At 34.6% G+C, this 17568-nt stretch overlaps 4 protein-coding genes across 4 annotated transcripts; 1 reads left to right on the top strand and 3 right to left on the bottom strand.

The window, feature by feature from the left end:
* Nucleotides 1-1003: 1003 nt before the first annotated feature.
* Nucleotides 1004-5802, bottom strand: LOC105619329 (protein LSM14 homolog A-like). The gene is made up of 7 exons (XM_012200852.1): nt 5547-5802; nt 3893-4047; nt 3439-3739; nt 2393-2585; nt 1858-2142; nt 1440-1616; nt 1004-1292 (listed from the first exon to the last, which is right to left on the bottom strand). Exons 1-7 carry the CDS (start codon nt 5800-5802, stop codon nt 1004-1006), a joined length of 1656 nt encoding a protein of 551 aa, XP_012056242.1.
* A 1976-nt stretch (nt 5803-7778) lies between these two features.
* On the top strand, nt 7779-10641 carry LOC105619317 (cytochrome c1, heme protein, mitochondrial). The gene is made up of 8 exons (XM_012200842.1): nt 7779-7859; nt 8789-8836; nt 9096-9244; nt 9316-9448; nt 9563-9727; nt 9865-9978; nt 10090-10224; nt 10301-10641. The coding sequence occupies exons 1-8, from the start codon at nt 7779-7781 to the stop codon at nt 10409-10411; spliced, it is 936 nt and encodes a 311-aa protein (XP_012056232.1). The 3' UTR covers nt 10412-10641.
* A 1831-nt stretch (nt 10642-12472) lies between these two features.
* Nucleotides 12473-14953, bottom strand: LOC105619307 (ubiquitin-conjugating enzyme E2 variant 2). Its single transcript, XM_012200833.1, has 4 exons — nt 14929-14953; nt 13341-13483; nt 12807-12932; nt 12473-12724 (listed from the first exon to the last, which is right to left on the bottom strand). The coding sequence occupies exons 1-4, from the start codon at nt 14951-14953 to the stop codon at nt 12584-12586; spliced, it is 435 nt and encodes a 144-aa protein (XP_012056223.1). The 3' UTR covers nt 12473-12583.
* Nucleotides 14954-15744: 791 nt separating this feature from the next.
* On the bottom strand, nt 15745-16898 carry LOC105619296. Its single transcript, XM_012200822.1, has 2 exons — nt 16557-16898; nt 15745-15810 (listed from the first exon to the last, which is right to left on the bottom strand). The coding sequence occupies exons 1-2, from the start codon at nt 16896-16898 to the stop codon at nt 15745-15747; spliced, it is 408 nt and encodes a 135-aa protein (XP_012056212.1).
* Between the last annotated feature and the right edge of the window lie 670 nt (nt 16899-17568).

The raw sequence follows: 17568 nt of genomic DNA, 5'->3' as shown, positions 1-17568 counted from the left end.
AAATTATACGTTTATATAAACTTCGTGCCGAGGACTCGAAAAACTTTGTCTGCGTACACTCAAAAAAACCAAAACAAAAGAAAAAAAATATAATTTTTATCAGATTTATCTTGTACTATATAGCTCACGATATTTCTATTCTCGACAAATGCAATTAGATACAATCGATTTTTACATACTTTGACGAGAAAGTACTTTTATGCACGTCTATTGCCATTCACTTCCGATATACGGATACAAACCAGCTATTCCATAACGACTAGTATTATCAAGTCACCATCATCATAAAGCCATTCCATAATCATATAGTCAAATCTTGAGAAAATCGACTGAAGAATGATCACGATTGAATTGTACAATTTTTTCCTTAACTAATAAACAAATATACTATTGTTTATAAAGCGGTTTCAGATTATTCTATTAAGAATTTTGTTAACAGACATATTTCAAGTAAAACTTATGACTAGCCTTCTTACAAGTAATTTCCTTCCTTAATTATTTAGACATCTGAATTTACACAAATAAGTATCAATGTAAAAAAGACCAAGGAACGATCAGATCATAATTGACTTTACTTCCCTAACAAAAACATTCTATTCTTTTAACAATTCATCGTGATCATTGTCGATTAAGCGGTAAGAAAATTTGTCTCTAAAAGTACTTTCTCCGATCATCTAGTCGCAAAATATCGATGCAAAGAGTCATATGCGCCAGCAACGTCCATATGTGCGATTCTTGTCACCTAACACGTAATCACCGATTTGGCGATTGCAAACGCGTTCCGTTATATAATATAATCTACATTTAATCCGGCCGTATGTATCTTCTGTGTTATTCGACTGCCAAATTCTAATCCAAATCAGTCCATAACGTAGAGCACATATCGTAAAAATCTTAATCTATGTTGTGTATACTTATACATAGCAGCACATCGCTTTATTCTCTCCTCAGCATATTTTACTCTTTTATGCCATACCGATGACAAATTAGATTCTTTTTTCATTTAGATAACTTTTGCCTGTGATTGAGAAGCAGACTGTTCGTTGGTCGCGCGATTTTGACTCCCCGTGTTATTCTGTAGTTGGTTAGGGGGTTTGCGATTACCGCCCCTGCTACCTCGATAGCCACCGCGGAATCCAGCGTTATTGCCGCCACTACTACCTCTGAACATGCCTCCCATTCCGCGACCGTAGTAACCACGGCCGCGGAATGTACCGCGTCTTGTAGAAGCTACACCGAATGTTTCTGAATTCAGTTTTCGTTCTGTTCTCCAATCCGTACGTTGGAATCGCCTGAAAAAAATTTATATATTTATACATTTATCGTATACAAAACATTTCATAAAATTCAATAATTTTTTTTCATTAAAAAAAATTAAAAACCATAGCTGTACTATGAATTTATATACGGTATTTAAATATTCTCTCAATAAAGCTTACCCTTTACTCCTTTCAACAGCTTCACAGCTAATATTATCAAAGAATGATTTCGACTTATCGTAGTGAACAATTTCCGGTTCCTCCTCGGGTTCACCTTCACCAGCACCTGTCTCGTTTCCACTGTCGTCTTTCTTCTCATTGTCAGTACCATCGATTTTCGTTTTCGCCAATTGCGACCTACGATATGATATAAATGTTATATTAACATATAAATTAAATCATTGAAACATAATTTTATAAAACAATGTTAATGCGATGCGTAAGCGATTCGTATTTGTTGAAATTACGATTGCTTTAAATTCGCACTAACTTTACTTTTGCATGGTCTCCACATTGGTCATTTCAACAATTACTTGAAATGAATCCGGCACGTAACCATGCAGAATTATCAGTGTTCATAGTGATCGTTTATGCTCACCTCAATTCTTCGAACTGAGTATTAGCTTGTTCAAAATCGTAGTCGTTATCAAACTTCATCTTAGGCTTGATGCCATCCAAGTTGTTCGCTTGATTCGTACGGAAACCACCACGTCCTCGACCTCCTCGGCCTCCTCGACCTCTCATGTTGCCGCGGTTTACCCAACCACCACGGTTGCCTCGACCACCCTGCATATGACCTTGATTTTGGCCATCTTGTTTCATGTCCCTCTTCGTATCATTATATTGATGAGACATACCCGCGTTGTTTTTGGTACCTCCGTGGCTAAACATAATAAACGAATTATTTATCAAAATTTTATGAAGCTATATCATCAGTTCAACAACAATAATATAAATCTATGTAGAATCATTTTATGTTTGTATAAACAAAAAAATCTAACAAGTCAAGCAAATAAAATTGTGAAGTACAATTGTATTTTTAATATCAGGATACTAGAAGATAAAACTATTATATGCATACACTTATTATAGTTTCATTTATAAAAAGAAAATTAATTTCCTAAATGAAATACCTATCATGGTCTCGACGAGGCGGTTGGACGGTCCTGATATTTGTCTTGTCATTCAATTTGCCAATGTTATTGCCCTGCTGCTGTTGTTCGTGTCCTACCTGAATACCTTGATCCATAGTTGGACTTTTCCTTGTCAATAAGGATGATGTAGGAGTGGTAGAACGGGAACCACCACTGATGAGGTCTAGTACACCTATTATCGCAACATGTGAATGTGTCACATAATAAATACATTTTTATTAATCTATGGAGACCAAATAGCCGACCAAAATTGCAAGCATTTCTAGTCCAACACGAAACTTTAGTACAAGAAAATAAACACAAACTTTTCATTCCCAAAGTTCGAAATGAAAGACTGCTACTAACTTCTACAAAAGTTTCGCGTGTCTAATGTAAAATAAATCTCTAGAGGATTTTTATAAACAATTATTATTGTTTATTATTACTGTAATTGCTATTTTGTTACACATTATAATTTAAGCGTAAATGAAATAAAATTGAGAAAAGCATGCAGATGCAAAAATATTTTCTATCGATTTTAGAAAAGAGAAACGTTAAACCAAATTGTATATATACAGATTAAAAATGTTAATAAATATATGTATATTTTTTATTAAGATTTTTCAAAATTTACAAAAATATAAAAATTTCAAAAATATACAAATTTTATTATACATGTAAATGCACATTGCTATTGATTTAAAATTATATTTCATTAAAATGCATATAAATATATATTATATATAGAAGGCATATAAGCAAAGCATGAAGATTGCAAGATATTAAAAATCTACATAAGTGTGCAAAAAAGACAGTAAGTAGACTTTTGTTAATAGAATAATTGCAAATTTGTTACTATAATGTTAATTATAAATAATGTATTTAAAAAGATATCAAAATATATCATTACATATTCCAGAATGCATAACAACAATTTATGTCATTTTCTGAGAGCGTGAAACGCAATAGAGAAAAGCATTACCAAAACAGGAGCAGCAACAAGCATGCCAGCAAGGCAAGGGATACTTCATAGCAAAAACAGTTACCATCTTCCAGAGATTGATCTTTTGGTAATGGGTCGATATTGGCTGTTGGCAGTGAGTTTGGGATAGAGATGGCATTGGGTTCAGCGGAGCCCAAGCTCAACTCACTTGGCTGTTTATTCATTGCTCCGCGAGGATCTCTAGCTGCAGTTGGCATTCCCATTACCGGGCCCATAGCTCCCATACCCATGCCATAGGGGGCTCCATATTGACCACCCATCGGACCCATCTGACCCATCATCGGATGAGCATAGCTAGGCTGTGGTTGATACGACTGCTGACCCATAGATGGCTGCACCGTCATCTACAAACAATGATAATCAAAATCAGCTAAAATTTATCATATTTAACATATTATAATTGAATTCATTTTTAGATTCTATTAATTATTATATTTATATATTCTGTTAATTTAAAACACATTTCTGTACAAAGAATATAAAAATTTAATAATTACCTGCACGATAGCCGGATCGTTGGGGATAGAACTAACATTGTTGACGACTCTGATGTCTTTGATGTCTGATCCGCGAAACAGAATATACTCATATACTTGATTTTGTGGTGCCACAGGAAGTTGAGTTTCTCGATCTTCCGTACCAAAGGAACGCACTATGAAAGTAACAAAATAGTTATTTCAAATTATCGTAATTAAAGATTCACCATTACAATTTTTTATTAAATTAATTAAATCCTTATTAGATTAAATAAATTTTAATTAAATAGATCTTTATTTGTTTATTAATACTTGAAATAAAATAGATAAAAAAATAGACACCTAATGTTCAAATTCTTTATATTAACAATACTAATATTTAGGTTACATTCATTGTAGAAAATAAATTTGTGCAGTATCTATTTTTTTCAACACATTGATTAATATTATGAAAAGAGAAATTTTATATTTGTACATGTGATATGAGACTCCAGTAGTACATTTCCAAGAATAATATTTGTTCCTAACTGAAATATTCTCTAAAGTCATTATCTATTCAGCAAAACCAAGGGGACAAGGAGACAAGGACATGTAAACATTCGACAGAAGAAAGAGACAAACATTCCATACAAACGTTATACATACCAAACCTAAATTCAAAATTACATCCTCAGTATCAATATAACGTACTAGCAGATAATTATTTAAGTTTTTAAAGTATTATACGGCGAACTTGTATTTGTCGAAGTCCATATTAGAATTTTGGAATTGCCAAATTTATCTATTACTATGGCTGTGATCAAAGTCTCGCTACAAATGCTTTGAAGCGTTTGATGGATCAATTAGAAGAAAGAATTTTACAAACTAACCAATTAAAAAACGCTTCAAAGCATTTGCAACATCGCGTTGACTATATCCTATATATCGATAACCTACTACTAACATCGTGAAAATTTCAACGGTTTAGGACGACTCGATTTTTGTCCGATAACTTCGATGATTGCTAACCGCGAAACCGCGACATAATCTTACATAGATCAAGCGATCCGTAACAGTTCCGGCATTCGGCGTTTGCGCCAAATGTGCGGATCAAAACGCGACGCATTAGCGTGATTGATGGATCGTCTCAACGGAAATTAGGGCCAATGGAGTTCCGATATCGACTGTTCGAGAAATATACGTTACGATTACAGGTCGCCGCGACCCCGGTTGTTTTGCAACACGCGATGCCGCCGAATCGCGGATGTCGGCGACTTTCTCCAAAGATTCTCCATGATACGCGACTCGACGACGCGGTCGGCATGAAGCCGGCGGAACGGCATCGACAGACAGTCCGGATGGGATTCTGAATTTGTGCATTTCGGAGCAGCTTTCCGGAGCGACTTTCTACGGAGTTACGGAAATATGACCTCTATGTTTGTTCGCGACAACGCGAACGTAATGAATCATATAAAGGTTTCCGCGCCTAGTGACAGAAAACAGGGAGACTCGGCGATGTTACCACCGATCACGGAGACTCTAGCCGGTCGAGCGGACAATCTCGTGGAGTAGATAACGAGAGAAACATGAGATACGAGAATCTCGGCGGCGATAGTGGCGGTAGTAGTGGCGGCGGGATGGTACGGTGGATACGGTGCGGCGGGAGTCCATCTTGGATTTCCGCCGTGCTACTCACCGTTAGCCAAAGCGATCGTACACTCCTGTGGATCGACGGTGAACAAACGACCCTCATAACGAATATCTGCCTTCGAGATCAAGCTGATCTTCGAGCCCAGCTCTGGCATACCACCGCTCATCTTGACTCTGACTCCGTCGCGCTCCGATCGATGTGATTTTATGGGATTCACGACACCATCTGACGAAATCGTCCAGCTGACAGCAATGGTCGGCGGCGGACTACTTGCCAAGAGTGCCAACGACGCGCGGCGCATGCGCCCGAATGCTCGCACGCGCACCCTCCAGGCTCCGGGGTTATCCTCAAATGGCGAAAATATTTCCGATGCTTCGCAGGAGTGTGTACACAATAAAGGATATTATTTCATTTGTACGACAAATTTTTAAGGATACTGATAGACTACAAGGCAGAGAATTTATGGAGATTGGAGAATTTTTTCATTTTTAAATAATCGATATGTTTGAAAAATTTGTATGATAAATGAGATATATCCAAAGATATCAGGTCCCTATTATGTAACTCTTAACATAAACAGTGTCGGGCCTAGGAATAATTATTAATAATTACTGACATTAGCAATTGTTTCAATCATCCGATTAGCCTGCAATGGAATAAGAATTCAGATATAAGAAAGGAATAAGCAGCAAGGAATAACAGATTTCTTATCTTATAACTTATCAGAAACTATGTATTCCGATGTATCCAGTTTCTGATAGGTAAAATCTATTATTTCTTATTCTTTATTCCTTATTATTTTCATTATGCCTAAATCATATGCCCTATTACTACTTCATAGTCAGATCTTATACTTAAGAAGGCTTCCCCAGCAAACGAGAACGAATTGGAAATTAATTGAAATGGATTCAGATTTTCAGAAATATTGATTTACGAATGTTAAAATGAATGCTTTTCAATCCTGAACGCATTTTTATTCATTTATAGGAATTGCATGGAGCATATCTCTATGCCTTTCAATCTAAAAATATTAGCTTTTTCTGTGCATTGCGAACAGAATACTGTTTAATTCAAAATTTTGAATAAGAAATGCAGATTTTCAATCCAATTGCATTCAATTGAATCTAATTGAATCTAATTGAATCCAAAAAAAATATTCGCTATTTAAAATACGCATTCGGATAGAAGAAAATTTTAATCCATTTTAATCCATTCTCGTTGATCCTTAAATTTATCTTTAGATGCTTAGTAGCCAATGAAATAATTCGTATCTAAAGATAAATTTCAGGCCTTACATTTAAGGCTTCCTTAAATACAAGGCCTGACTATATAAATACGGGCATTAATAAATTTTTATGATTTATTATTATTTACGTATAATATGTAATATATGATATGTCATAATATTTCCTACGAATTACATATTATGAGTATTATTGACTAATGATTGAAAATACGGTTTTATAGAAATATGCAATACCATTGCGCCATATAATATTTACACAAAACATTAATAGGGTAATAAATTATAAAATTAATATATGATTTTATAAACGAGTCAGATCCATATTAAATTAACTCTCGGAAAATTATCTTTTAATATTCTTTCAATGATATAAATAACAATTAATATTTATAGTATACGTCTGCCCAATTCTGGCAATAAATTCGAGCATAAAAAGTCAAGAAATAGAAAAAAATAAATAGTAGGTAAGTTAAATCGAAATATTTTGAACAATTAAATATTCAATAATAATATCGTTATTTAACAGAATATACATTTCATTATATATGATTTCATTATTAAAGTTGATGATTATAGATATACTTTATATATAAAGTAGCTCTTTTTTAAATGTACACTAATTTAGTGTAATGTAATAATAAATATAATATAAATATAATATAAATATAATTTAATATAATTTAATATGGTGACATAAATATAATAAAAATGACATACATATGAATTTAAATACAAAAAAATTCCGTATATTATAAATGTAGATTATCGTGCCTATTCAAGTTTAAATGATCATATTGCAATGTTGGCGAGCCTGCGCAGGTTCGCCGACGGCGTCGACCGAAATCGTTTTCACGGTGTTCTCTCCACTGATATTTTAACCTCTCTCTCTCTCAGGTTCTCGACCGTTCCAAAAAGTCGGAATAATCACAGAAGGATTTTTGCAACAATCACGAGACTAATTCTTCGTCAACTGTCCATCAACGTCCAGCGGACCGTACACTGACTAGCATAACCCTTTACGCATTGCACCTATGTCCAACATGGCGGCGACGTTAGGTCGGATTTGTAAATCGGGTCTTCTAAAACCGAATTATGGCACGTTGATCGGCCAGGTAAGTAAATAAACGCGAATATCTGACGTTTCTAAATAACTATATGCGTTTCCTTGCGAAAATCGTCATAACATCGCGTCGTTCATGTCAACATACTTGATGTTAACCAATATTGACCCGTGGCCTCGCGTTGAGGGCACAGTACTGTCTGCTAATGTCACTTCTTCTTGGTGATATCGTTCCCTGCAGAACTTTCTTGCACGTCGAGACGCTGGCGAAGAGCCTGAAGGCACGCGACGTCAACGCGATAACGATTTCGATGGCACTTCAATAGATGTTATGTAATAGTGAGCGATATCGAGAAAATCCGGGATGCTGCCATGATATCAAACATGCGTTACCAATGCATTATTCGCGGCCAGTGGCACAAGTGACTATATTGTTCGCTGTCACCACAAAATTTGTATGAATGAATTTTATCGCCTAATTGTAGACAATTGTGTTGTCATGTCATCAATTGTCAGTGTTAAATGTTGATTAAAGAATGTACTTATGCTCAACAGTTCATTAAGTATGTTCTTTTTTACTTGATTATATCATATTATGATTAGATCATATTAAGATTTATAAGAATATATATTAATCTAAGAGCATATATATTAATCTTTAACTTGAAGAACTATTAGATAGACATTGTTCAATTTGTATTTGATATACAAAAGATCTCTTGTGAATATTTTATAACAATTATTTAAAATGACATATAAATAAGAAATATATATATTTTTTAAATAATTTAATAATTTTTTAAATAAAAGATATTATATATGTTTAAATTTTTAAATAATTATAGTAAAATCGAATTGTTTGTAAAGGAAGGAAGAAAATAGAAATATGAATACGTGTAGAATAACATTGCAAATAGTTTTCTTCCCATTGTGGAATATGTTAAACTTTTTATACTTGAATTTTAAATTTTGTTTTTGCAGACCAGTAATTTTTCCACTATAAAAGAATGGCCTAGGAGTCGGAAAATGGTATGTGAATTTAATTTAACTTGGACCAAGAGACATCCCAACCATATCCAATCCCTTTAATGTCAGAATCAATTTTGCATTCCCTCAAACTGCATATATTAGTATATTAGTAAGTTAACAGACTAGTTTTATCTATATTACTAGATAATTTTACCTATATTTTCAATATACAACAATGTTATATAATATGTGACAATATTATACAAATTATATTATTAAAAAAAATGATGAAACCTACTTGTAACATTTTTAATTACAGTTATTAACATGCTTAGGAGTAACTGCCGGAGGCATCAGTGCCTTCATCTATGCTTTAGATAGCTCGGTAAAAGCTGGTGAATTGATAGCTCATCCTCCAATGTATAAATGGGATTTTTATGGATGGTTCAATTCATTAGATCATGCTAGGTATAATTCTTAAATACTAACAATGAATTATGCATATGTGTTATTGTTATTAATCTAATTTTTTTTTGTAGCATGCGACGAGGATGGGAAGTCTACAAGAATGTATGTGCAGCTTGTCACAGTTTGCAATATGTGGCATATCGTCACCTTGTTGATGTTACTCATACCGAAGCAGAAGCCAAAGCTCTCGCGGAAGAAGTCATGGTATTATCTTTTATAATATTATGAGAAATTATTACTATGAGAAATATCTCGTATATTTATAATTGTGTAAAATACAAGATTTAATATAGTAACAAACTTCTATGTGATACGTAGGTAGAAGATGGCCCTAACGACGTAGGAGAGTATTATAAACGTCCAGGAAAATTGTATGATTATATGCCATCTCCATATCCGAATGAAGAAGCTGCCAGGGCATCGAATAATGGTGCTTATCCACCTGATTTATCTTACATAATAAATGCCAGGCACAATGGAGAGGCAAGTAAATTTTTAATAATATATAGAATTTATGCAATCAAGAAATTAAATTTTTAATCGATTTCCATTGAAATTTTTGATAAAAGTACTTCTATTAATACCAATTTAATTAAAAATATATTTTACATATTTTTCAGAACTATGTTTTTTCTTTGCTAACTGGATATTGTGATGCACCAGCTGGTATAACTTTAAGAGACGGACAATATTTCAATCCATATTTTCCAGGTGGTGCCATTGGTATGGCACAAGTGAGTCATTCACATTTTTTTTATATACAAGCTGATATAATTTAACTGAACTTGATACATCCATTAATAATAATAAAAATAATAATAAATCAATTCTATTCCTTCATATAGGCTATTTATAACGAAATCTTAGAATATGAAGATGGTACTCCAGCAACTGCTTCTCAAGTAGCAAAAGATATTACCACATTCCTAATGTGGACTGCCAATCATGAATTTGATGAACGAAAACAAATGACTATTAAGGTGAACTGAATATCACTGCGAATTTTATTTTACTTTATCATTTTATCTTAATTATTTTAACGTTGATTGTTTATAGGGTCTTGGAATATTTGCAATTCTCTTGGTTACTACATACTATCTTAAGCGACACAAGTGGTTGACTGTAAAGAGTACAAAACTAATGTTTGTTCCCAAAAAATATCGTTAGCCACTTGGAAATTGACGCCGTGATGTTAGCTTTTGTGCTGGTATCAGAATGTAGTTTCGCAATTTAAACAATGTATCCGGCAAGTTGTGGCTCCTCTCTGAAGATTTAAACTTATTCATATATTTGACGAACTGTCAATTTGTCATCACTACCAAAATCTATTAAATTAAATATTGTACATAGTTACCAAATGGAGTCATCGTCTGATTTAAATAAATTGTTAAACATAAGTAATGTCCACTCCCTTGATGAGACATGATTTATTTACAATCTTAAGTAACTCACAAAATGATAGAGATATTTATGGACACATTTAAGTCTACAAGATCAAAGGATATATATATTTCAATTAAATGAACATATCATTCTTATTTATTATTGGTAAGTTTTTTAGTTTTTATTATGCAATTATGCAATATTTTTTACAAATTATTTCAATTAAAAGTTTTCATCTAACTCATTTTCGAAGATTAAGGATAAAATATCTGCAAAAGTCTGAATATGTTACGAAGTTATTTAATTTCAATAAAACAATGATTTATTCAAAAGTTAAAAAAAGTCGCTAATATATGGGTAAGAAACATAGGAAACGCTTACTTCTAAGGAAATCACTTTATTCTCCTTAAGCTTGTTTTCGTCCACATGGAGCTATAACTTGTTATTCTTTTAATAGGATGATTTATAAATTACACTATTATATTATCGATAGTGTAATACTGAAATGCAAAGCGGATAAAGAGGTATGTATAATTTTCGTTCGAGTAATTAGAAAATATTTATACAATTAAACGTGGAGATATTTCAAAATCTACTTTGATGAAATTTTAGATATAAAACATCCTTTCGATTAATTGAATAATATAAATCTTGACATTGTAATAACAATTATTTTCTTCCTGGAACATATTTACTTAAACATCATCAATCATTAATAGATCGCATATAATTCGATTTATAGCAACAATATTCATGAATTTATAGTGATTGCACTAAAGATTAAAATAAACTGATTTTGTTATAATACGCAACTCTTGTACTTTACAAAGTAATGTTAGGAATTAGATTATGATTCGGAGAATTATAACAAAATTAATATTCACAATACATCAATCATGAAGCTTTTGGGTTAAACAGTAAGCATTATTTATCTGCATACTTTATAATCCTGTTGCATTTTAACAATCAAATACACATTGGTAAGTAGTATACTTTCAATATGTCTAAATATGATATCGACTAAAAGATCTCATTCACACGATGCTTCATACATTGATGTACTTTACCATGCAGCATTGTATATATTGTTCGCTATATACGATATTACAAATCAAATTTATGCATGCTTCAATTACAAAGCGACGTCTCCTCATCAATTACGAAACGCAATTCGTTTAGCGTGAAAGAGAGAGAGGCCGTTTTTTTAAGGACATAATTTTTCAGACATATACGTTATTTCATTGTAAATCGCTAGTTTAAACAGTATATGCAGTACGGAAAAATAAAATAGACATACAGATTTACGATGGTCCAAAATTCACAAATTTTCTACCGCAGCATTGAGTGAGAGAGAGACACCTCTGTAAGAGATGAAATGGCACTTGCGCGCAAACAGAAGAGAAATCTTATAACGGCAATACCAGACGTTACTCTTCTTCTCTCATTAAAAAACTTTAAAGGCATAAGTTATTCTTACTGATTATTCATTTTTATTACATAGACTGTGTCTCCAGTTTTTTAAGATTCAAAATATGGATTTTTTCCGCTTTACATTGTACTAGCTTGAAAAGCTGGAGCAAAGTTTTCTTAAATCAATTCGCATCCGTATTGGATTATCTCGTGCGCGAATATGATGTAATTATATGCAATGAAATCGGGGTTCCAGGAAAATACTACTACTTTTTAGTGAAAAATTCCGACAAAGAACCAGCTGTGCTTGACAAATGCGTTTTTGTCATTTTTTTCTATCTAATCTATACATGAACTCGATACACTCATTCAACTTTCCAAGCTATTACCTCCTTTCTTTCACAAAGCTGTTTTTTTCGAGTTTTTTTTTATTTCTTTTTTAACATATATTTTCAGCGGGCACCCTTTTAATATTATTTGGTACCTTTATTAAATCTCGCCTCATGCTATTGCAAAAAGGAAGATATCTCTGTTCATACGGTTAGGCTAAAAAGTGCTGCCTTCCGGAGGCTGAGAAAGTTTCATATTTTCCTTCAACGTCATCAAACGACGGAGTTCCTGAAGAACTGTTTTAATTGTGTATTCTCGTTGCCATTTTGCAAGGACCGGAACGCTGCGATTATCCACCTTGTATGAAAATTTCATGTTACATTAAGTACATATGTTCTTTATCTTAATAGAAATGTACACTGCAATTTTATATACTTACAGCTCCAGTGGCACTGTTAATGCAATTCATATTGATTCTGCTTAAAAATCTTACATTAGGGGCATCATCTGGATATCTTTGACCACAGTCAATTTTCAAACTATACATCCTATTTTCATATGGTGTCTAAAAGATATGACATATTAATTACATATCAACAAAATATTTCAAAAAATTAAACTTTTTGTAGAATCACATTTGATGCAATTCCTACAGTCATATTTTTGTTCCAATATATATGAATATTTTAACAATATAAAATATATAATTATTATTAATCAACTATTTATAACTCAAACTATTTATAAAAATTGTTTTTAACAATTATTCATTTAAGTGTCATGGAAATTTTATCTGATATTGATGTGAGAAAAATAAAATATATATATATATATTAACATAAGTATCGTAATGTAGATTAGTTTGTATTTACATTTTCTTGAAAGCAAATTTATATCTTATAAAACGTAAACATAAAAAGATGATATGTGTTATCGCAACGATGACAAACTACACTAGTAAAAGGTATCTTACCCTAGGTGGTCCAATTATCATACCAGTCCAATGCGTGAGAGTCATGTCATCGTCATTTTCCAGGCCCCAACTGATCGTGCCATCACCTACACCTTTCTGGCCCTGTTCTAGCTCCTCTAGAAGTCTAAAGTTTCGGGGCATAACTGAAACAGGATTTGAAGGGTAATGTATAAGGGCTCGGTATAAGAGCAAGCAACTCGTAAATTGTATTTAAACATAAACTGCTAGTATTGAAAATCTATTGTATATATAATGTAAATTATAGATTTTAAGAACTAACAATATATTAGTTATTTTTTCAGCAAAAGACAGTGTCACTTCATCTTTCTTTATCATTGGCAAACAATAATGTATTTTCTACAATAAATTATTACCTAAGCTTTAAATCTTAAGCTATAAGAAATTGATCAATGATACTTGATTATTCTTCTAACATTTGACTGTGATTAGTCAATTTCTTACAGCTTAAGCTTAGATAATGGTGGATGATGATTTATTGTAGAAAGCCCATAAGGAGTAATGTATCTGTGTGGATTCACTGTATCTGTGTCTCTTATAAACCATCCTTATTAGAACATGGCTGTAATTAATATAAATTTGACCTTGAGCCTCATCTCACATATATTCGGTTTATAAGCTAGAGATTAAGAAATTATAAAGAGAGTTTCTGAAATCCTTGAATTCTATCCTATATAATATAATCTCCAAGAAACATTTTAATCACAGAGATCTTTCTTATAACCTAACTTCTTATATTCTGAAGACGTATTCTCCATTCCCTAGAATATCTCTCGGAGAAGTATTATGTGGAATAACATACGTGATCATAAATATAAAATATCCTCAAATTATTCCTTCAAAAGAATATTAGCAATGATAAAATCAAAGGAAAATAATATATTAAAATTGTCAATAATAACAAATAAATATTGTATAGGGAAGGCACAGGTATAACACTTATTATTTCTCAACATAATTTTAAATTATTTTTCGTTAGATATAAAACGTTTACATCAATTTTTCAGGATGCTTTATATTTATAGTCAAGTGTATGATCTAATAAGTATATAAACCTTATATCATCATAATTCATTAAATCTAGTTTCTAAATAATTTTAAAGATCGTAAATCTATTTTAAAAGACAAGATTTGTCGCGAAATATAATTGCTTTATTAACATAGTAATTATAATGCAATCATAACAGCTGCAACATACCCGCGCGATATTCGCGCCGATACAGGTTATGGGCACGAGGTAGGATTTGGTTAACCTGGGTTAACCTTTTCATCATTGCGATTTTTCGAATCATCGGGAGTTCCGAGAAGAGTCCGCGATACCGTAGAAGAATAATCCCAACTCGCGACGGATGTATTATCGAGTCTACCGTTTCGATGACTCGTTATACGAGAAATACGGTTCGCGGTATCCTCGCCATCCTCTGTCAATTCGCGTAGTACGAGAATGCCGAGTACGACAATCGTCGCATCGTCCCATCTCGAGGATCTCATTATTCGATTAAAAGGGAGAGAAACGAGAAGGAGAATGTTTATCCGGATGTTTACGGGCCGTTCAAATAAAATAACTCACCTACACCGCTGTTGGGCACCGCCATGATCTCGTATTTCTGGCGAGAAACTGTATTTTTTTTCCCCCCTAAAGTACAGCGGGGCAAACGTGCACCGTACGCGGGCGAGTCACTCACGTGGAGCTTGGCGCGGCCTTTTTAACTGCGGCGCGAGCTTTTCATCACCCGTCGGACGATTCAGCGGTAATCCGGCGCGCTGCGACCAAGGGAAAGCGTGTGTGTGCCGTGTCGGCCGTGTCTACCCGATAAACGAAAATACACTCTGCTTCGCGAGAGAATTCAGCCAACCTCCGCTCCGCGCTCCGCTCCGCGCGAGAGATCGCCCGTTTTCCCCACGGACTAATCGCTCTCTAGATCACGTCCGTCGCGTTCGTTGTTTGTGGATGAATCATACGCGCCTTGTCACCGGAAGCCGGTTCTATATTAGCAAGCCGATCTTGCAAGCCGATCGCAAATTTGTTGCGACAACAACAACCAATATGAAGCGTTAATTTCAAAATGCAAGCTTCAGATTGGCTGTCAAATTGGCTTAAAGTAGAACGCGTCTTTAGCCGGTTCTACATTAGTTGCACAAGCTGATTGCAAGTTTGTCGCGACAGTCAATATGAAGTGTTGATTTCAAAATGCAAGCTTGCGACAGATTGTGGAATCATTTCATCTTTGTTGTTTATCGAATGTTGAACAAGGATAAATAATTTTCTAGTGAGTGTTGTAAGCGCCGAGTGAGTTAACGCATCCCGGATTTGACGATTTGCGTCGCTCCATTCGTGGTTCCACAGAAGATAGTTCTATCGTCTAGTCTACAGTCTACACTTTGTTCATTTCTCGCTCTCACTGCCGTCCGAATCACGCGACATTAAATGCGACAGGAGATCCAGTAAAATCTGTTATTGATCGGTTAGATTAGATTATATATTGATCGGTTTCATTAGAAATTTATTCTAAATTTTATAAGCCAATATAAAACCACCATTAGAAATTTTCCATCAATCAGCAACTTACCTCTAAATTTTGAAAATTAATATTCACAAGTTTCTTTAGAAAACGTTACATATATATTTTTTTTTAAAACAAAAGGTGGTTAAAACAAAGGCTGATCATAATAATTAAATCCGATTTTGATATTTTTTTCATATACAATTCTTTTCATTGAAAAAGTTTCCATTTATCACTCAATAAATATTTTCAACAATTAATTAAATTCGTAAAATTATCAATAACGACAAATTATATATATTCTCTAATTATTTCTATAATAATTCTCTATTAATTATAACATTCTCTATATTTTATCAAGAGTTACTTCAGAGGAATGAATTCTCATAAATATATCGCATTCTCTTTAAATATAACGCACATATTTTCCTGAGACAAATAATAAAATGAAATGTTTCGTAACATCTAAGTTGTAATAATAATAAAACAATAGCTATTCGCCTTCATTCCATCTTTTTCTATTTCTCAATCAAGAAAAGAAATTATATTTTCAGATTTCAGCGCGCCTAATCATATGGTGAAACTTTATGGCGGAGTCGGAAACAAGAAATCGTAGTAGCGAGTAGCGAGATACTGATTGGTCGAACGCGAGGCAGTGCTGGCATTATTGGCGGTGCCTCGCGAAGATGGTGACGGTGACGAAGAGCGGATCAGTTTGGAGAAGGGCAACGTGCGGTGTGCGGTGTGCATCGGCGCCGTTGGTTGCCGGCCGGTCGCGCGCAAGAGCAACTAGCAAGAGCAGAGTAGCGTAGAAGCGGAGCAGTCGTGAGCGGCGCGAGCGCAGGTGAAGGTGGTTCTCTTCTCTCTTCCCCTCCGATAATGAACGGCGCGCGATAGCTGTCAGTTCGCGTTCCGTGGGTGCATCTCGTCGAGCGTTGTGCGCGCGCGATGCGCCGTGTGGCCGTCGGTTTCGTGCTCGCGATAGAGACGCGCCGTACGACAACGGACAATCACTAGCCCACTCCACGATCGACATTCTCGGAGTCCTGGGCTTCGTATGTGTCCAGCCTCGCCGTGGATTACCCAAGGGGTGGCACGATCGTGAAGAGACGGAGGAGACACGCGGTGGAAGAGGAGCAGTGGACAACGCGAGGAACGGTGAGTATATAACAGTTTTATTGTGTTTGTGTTTTGATTCCGCGGCTGATGCGGAGGTACTCGTCCTTTATCGTGTCGTCATCGTTGTCGCGAATGTCGCGATCGCACAAGGAGGAGCGTTGGCTTTCCAACGATTCCAGCTTCCTGGAAGAACCATCATCATAATAAACAAACATAAATACGCCATTGACCCCTCGCTCGGCACGAGGTCCGAACGAGTCTTCAGATTTCGTGCTCGCCGGAACTGTTCAATTCCCGATGAATTGTCGACCCTCGGACAAGCGATGTGAAGGCGGAGTACAGTAAATCGGTATTCTCTCCATTAGGCAACGTCGGATCTGTTGTTTTCGATCGCGAACAAGAGAGAGAAAGAAGGAGGCAGAGAGGAGGAAGAGAGAGAGAGAGAGAGAGAGAGAGAGAAGAGAGAGAGAGAGAGAGAGAGAGAGAGAGACGCGTACGTACGTACGTACGTACGGTACGGGTACGGTTACGTTACGTTACGTTACGTACGGTACGGTACGGGTACGGTTACGTACGTACGTACGTTA

This window comes from Atta cephalotes, assembly GCF_000143395.1.
Source record: "Atta cephalotes unplaced genomic scaffold scaffold00002, whole genome shotgun sequence".
NCBI lineage: Eukaryota > Metazoa > Arthropoda > Insecta > Hymenoptera > Formicidae > Atta > Atta cephalotes.
This window is presented reverse-complemented; position numbering and strand designations above follow the sequence as displayed.

Excerpts from the sequence above, each read along its gene's own strand:
- LOC105619307 (XM_012200833.1), bottom strand. The coding sequence starts at position 14,953 with ATGGCGGTGCCCAACAGCGGTGTAG. Across the intron at positions 13,484-14,928 it reads GGTGCCCAACAGCGGTGTAG|TTATGCCCCGAAACTTTAGA; the intron begins GTGAGTTATTTT and ends ATCCTGTTTCAG. Across the intron at positions 12,933-13,340 it reads TGATAATTGGACCACCTAGG|ACACCATATGAAAATAGGAT; the intron begins GTAAGATACCTT and ends CATATCTTTTAG.
- LOC105619329 (XM_012200852.1), bottom strand. The coding sequence starts at position 5,802 with ATGCGCCGCGCGTCGTTGGCACTCTTGGCAAGTAGTCCGCCGCCGACC. Across the intron at positions 4,048-5,546 it reads TACGATCGCTTTGGCTAACG|TGCGTTCCTTTGGTACGGAA; the intron begins GTGAGTAGCACG and ends TTACTTTCATAG. Across the intron at positions 1,617-1,857 it reads ACTCAGTTCGAAGAATTGAG|GTCGCAATTGGCGAAAACGA; the intron begins GTGAGCATAAAC and ends ATCATATCGTAG.
- LOC105619296 (XM_012200822.1), bottom strand. The coding sequence starts at position 16,898 with ATGTCGATCGTGGAGTGGGCTAGTGATTGTCCGTTGTCGTACGGCGCG. Across the intron at positions 15,811-16,556 it reads CTGATCCGCTCTTCGTCACC|ATTTTACTGGATCTCCTGTC; the intron begins GTCACCATCTTC and ends GATCAATAACAG.
- LOC105619317 (XM_012200842.1), top strand. The coding sequence starts at position 7,779 with ATGTCCAACATGGCGGCGACGTTAGGTCGGATTTGTAAATCGGGTCTT. Across the intron at positions 9,449-9,562 it reads CTCTCGCGGAAGAAGTCATG|GTAGAAGATGGCCCTAACGA; the intron begins GTATTATCTTTT and ends TGTGATACGTAG. Across the intron at positions 9,979-10,089 it reads GTGCCATTGGTATGGCACAA|GCTATTTATAACGAAATCTT; the intron begins GTGAGTCATTCA and ends TCCTTCATATAG.